This window comes from Kryptolebias marmoratus, linkage group LG13 (genome assembly GCF_001649575.2).
Source record: "Kryptolebias marmoratus isolate JLee-2015 linkage group LG13, ASM164957v2, whole genome shotgun sequence".
NCBI lineage: Eukaryota > Metazoa > Chordata > Actinopteri > Cyprinodontiformes > Rivulidae > Kryptolebias > Kryptolebias marmoratus.
This window is the reverse complement of record NC_051442.1, coordinates 7,042,279-7,045,798: the sequence shown is the minus strand read 5'-3', so window position 1 is coordinate 7,045,798 and position 3,520 is coordinate 7,042,279. Positions and strand designations below refer to the sequence as shown.

The following is a 3,520-nucleotide window of genomic DNA, read 5'->3' as shown; positions in this document are numbered from 1 at the left end:
ATCCAATTTTCTACTTTTACAGACATTGATGTAGTACTGTATATCCCCAGTAAGTGTGAAATGAGTCTAATGTGGTCCTGCTTCCAAATGCTCCTTTATGAGTCTGTACAAATGTGGAGATTCTTGTAAAAATAATAAAGAAAGAAAGAAAATTTAAAATTACACCTAATTACACCCAGATTTAGTGACACCTAGACATAGACATCCAGCAATAAAAGCATACCAGATAATAGTGATTAGTAGAGGAAAAAGAAGAGGAAGAAAAAAAAAATAGCTTTAAGTCCATCTGTTGATGCACCTAATTACTTGTGGACATTTACTGTGGAATTTTTGTGAGTTACACATCATGTGTTTTAATATTTTAATATCTTCCTGGGTTTTATGTGTGATTATAGTAATAATGTAAAAAAGTTACTGTAAAAGGTTATTGAAAGAAAAGTAAATATAAATCTAAAAATAACCAGTTTACTAAGCCATGTGAACTATACTAGTCTATTGCATTTGTATTTTGTAGATTGATCAGAGTTTGAAATTTTATATAATGGTACGCATTTCTATAGTTGTCTGCCTGAAGGTGTCACATGACATAGGAATGCTGTTCCATTCCTGAATGAGAACAAAAAAGATAGGCCTGCTTTGACATTTATCATGCCACTGATGTGTGGTGTTTTGCTTTTCCTCCAAAACTCAAAGAAATGTTTAAGTTACTGGGAACATCCATGCCTGTCATGATATAATTCAGTGTTTAATCTGAAGACTGGTTTGAACAATTACATATTCTGACAAAGGTTTTTTTCCTGCCTGCATGATAAAATCCATGTCCGACGAAGAGCTTGAAGCTACCATCCAGCTCTTTGCCGTAACCTGCATGATGGATCACTGACTGAGACCAAAACCACACAGTCATTCTGCTGTCATCCTCCACTGCATATGACCCTATAGGTACTGTCTATACATCACATATTAATGGAGCATTTCAAGGTCTTGGGCAGATATAATTATCACCTCTGCAGGTAGTAGCAATATTCTAATCATAATTTGTCAAAGATATATTATTTGATCAGGAGTTATGCATTTCCTCGAGCCAATCAGAATTCAATTTTCTGTCATAATTCAATCTCTTTGCTCTTCATTGCCATTGACTTTTTTAAGGTGTTGAAGCCTTCTGATATGAGCAATCCACAGTTAGCAAAAAAAGCAGCATTTTAACTGGGAGTTCATTTTTAAAACCAATATTCTCAGCCTGTATGTATATATATATATATATATATATATATATATATATATATATATATATATGTGTGTGTGTGTGTGTGTGTATATAATTTTGAATAAGCTGCTGTCAGGAATTGCTGCTCAACAGAGAGTATACAGAAGGATGGTGATCAGTATTTTTCAGTGCAAGGTAATCAGATCATGTCAGACCATTAGCTTAGTTTGTTTTACTAAGTGCTGTAAAGTGCATCCAGTAAATCACTCACTCAGAAATAAACTGTCATGCATCATTTGCTGACTGGCAACTTTAACACCTACTCATCTGTTTGCATGCGTACATGACAGGCGTGTCAAGCTAGTCTTGGGGGTATTAATGCAGATTATCCCTTCATTTCATCCCACCAGCTGCCTCTGAAGCTGTATTACTGCTCCTCTACATCTACACTTCATCGGAACTTTCATCACCATCTCTTCTAACTGTGTAGGTGAGGTGCCCTCCTTTAATTTTTAGCCATCCATCTTTTTCATTGTTATCTATTATTTATGAAATGAGCTATGTTATTCATTAATAAGTCTGCTTCTTTCCGTTTATCATCTTTTGTTTTGTGTCTGAGCATTCCAGTTGAGCTGCTCAGTGCTGCTCAAGTTTGTTTGTTTTTCCTTCACTTATTGTTATCCTTTTCTTTTTCTTACTCTTCTTTTGATTGATTCATTTTGTGCCCAGCTCTTCTCTATCATGGCGACACTGTGGATACAAACTGCTGCTCTTGTGGTCTTACTGGTTGTGTCATGCCCAAGCTCACAAGCCACTGCCTTACAGCATCTGTGTGGTGCTCATCTGGTTGATGCTCTTTATCTTGTGTGTGGAGACAGAGGCTTTCACTACCGCCCTGAGAACAATGAAAGCCCTGTGCAAGGTGAGATTATTGAGCTTATGCTCCTTTTTAAATAACAAGTAATAAATAAGCACATTCCAGAGCAGCTTACTGTAACTTAAGACACTCAAAGTGGCTCTATTCTGTTTGAGTGTGTGATCTGAAAATCAGCTGGATGACTTTGTTTTTAATTGTCTTTCCTATTGTGTGCTGTGTCCAAATACAGGTAATGGGGAATCAGCTGTTGGTGGAAACGAGGGCACAGCATTTGGGGAGCAGATGGGAATGGTGGAGCGCTGCTGTCACAGGCCCTGCACCCTTTTTGACCTGCAGTTCTACTGCCTCTGAAAGCCAGTGTCCTTAGCCCTGTCGTTGTTGTGTAGCATAGCTTAGCTTCTTGGCTAACACAGTCCGTAACATCATGCCAGGATATATGTAGAAATGAAATCATGCTGTTGGCAAGCTGTTTTTAAATTATGTTATACTAAAAATGATTTTTTTTTTTTTTCAGGAAAATAAACATCTGTTAGTTGAGAAATTAAAAGTGGTTACTTTAAATGATTCAGTTTTAAAAAGGCTTTTTATTGTTTTTAGTTGTTGTTGTAATTAGAAAAAATATATATATTTTATTTTATTTCAGTCTAATTTTATTTGAAAAGGACAGTACAACAAAGTTGCAAAATGAAAAACATGGCTTCAAATGGCTAAAATGCAGTATTGCCCCTGGTTAGGTTTTTAATGAATCTAAAACTTTTAAAACTACAGATACAAAATCTTTCTGCAACAATCAACTTCCAATAGCTGATTTTTTATTTTTATTTTTAGTTCTAATATTCACCATTAACATGCTCACAAGAGGATTTAAAAATTAGAATCATAGCCCACTCAAACTGAACTATAGGTTGTTACATGTTGCAGAAAATTAAATCCAATATATGGTCCCAAACTGAGGTCTATGTTTATTCAAATCGATTTACAAAAATCAATAAAGGTTAGGTGCTGAGTGAAGCTGTATTGTTGGTTGCTTTTGTTCTTTATCTGAAACAACTGCTAATAAAATGTACAGTTTGTCATCATAAGTTAGGGTCAAACCCAAGCTTATCAACAAGACCACTCCGAACTTGTAGTCTTACCTGGGTGCATAATGTCCAGTACTTTTACTGTGATCTGTGTTTTTAACACCCTTCAGCAGAGCAGCACATTACAAACCCATTTACTCAGAAGCAACTTGATGTTCAGTCTCCTTCCACATTAGGATAACTTCAGGCACAGTACTGAGCTGTAAAACATCTCAGTGCCCACCACATAATCACTGAAATCACTGACATATGATTCAAGAATATGCACTAGAAAGTCACATTTTATATGTTACAATTACAATGATTTTATAATGGTACTTTACACCATACAGTGTGGTATAGACTGCTGTA

General features: G+C 35.7%; 1 protein-coding gene across 2 annotated transcripts; it reads left to right on the top strand.

Moving 5' to 3' along the window:
- Nucleotides 1-1,614: 1,614 nt before the first annotated feature.
- LOC108238926 (insulin) lies at nucleotides 1,615-3,098 on the top strand. 2 transcript variants are annotated; one of them, XM_037978910.1, is made up of 3 exons: nucleotides 1,615-1,696; nucleotides 1,940-2,132; nucleotides 2,317-3,098. In XM_037978910.1, the coding sequence occupies exons 2-3, from the start codon at nucleotides 1,952-1,954 to the stop codon at nucleotides 2,436-2,438; spliced, it is 303 nt and encodes a 100-aa protein (XP_037834838.1). In that variant the 5' UTR covers nucleotides 1,615-1,696; nucleotides 1,940-1,951; the 3' UTR covers nucleotides 2,439-3,098. The 2 variants fall into 2 exon arrangements, with proteins under 2 accessions (XP_037834838.1, XP_017276784.1); XM_017421295.3 differs by having other exon boundaries at nucleotides 1,621-1,700.
- Nucleotides 3,099-3,520: the final 422 nt, after the last annotated feature.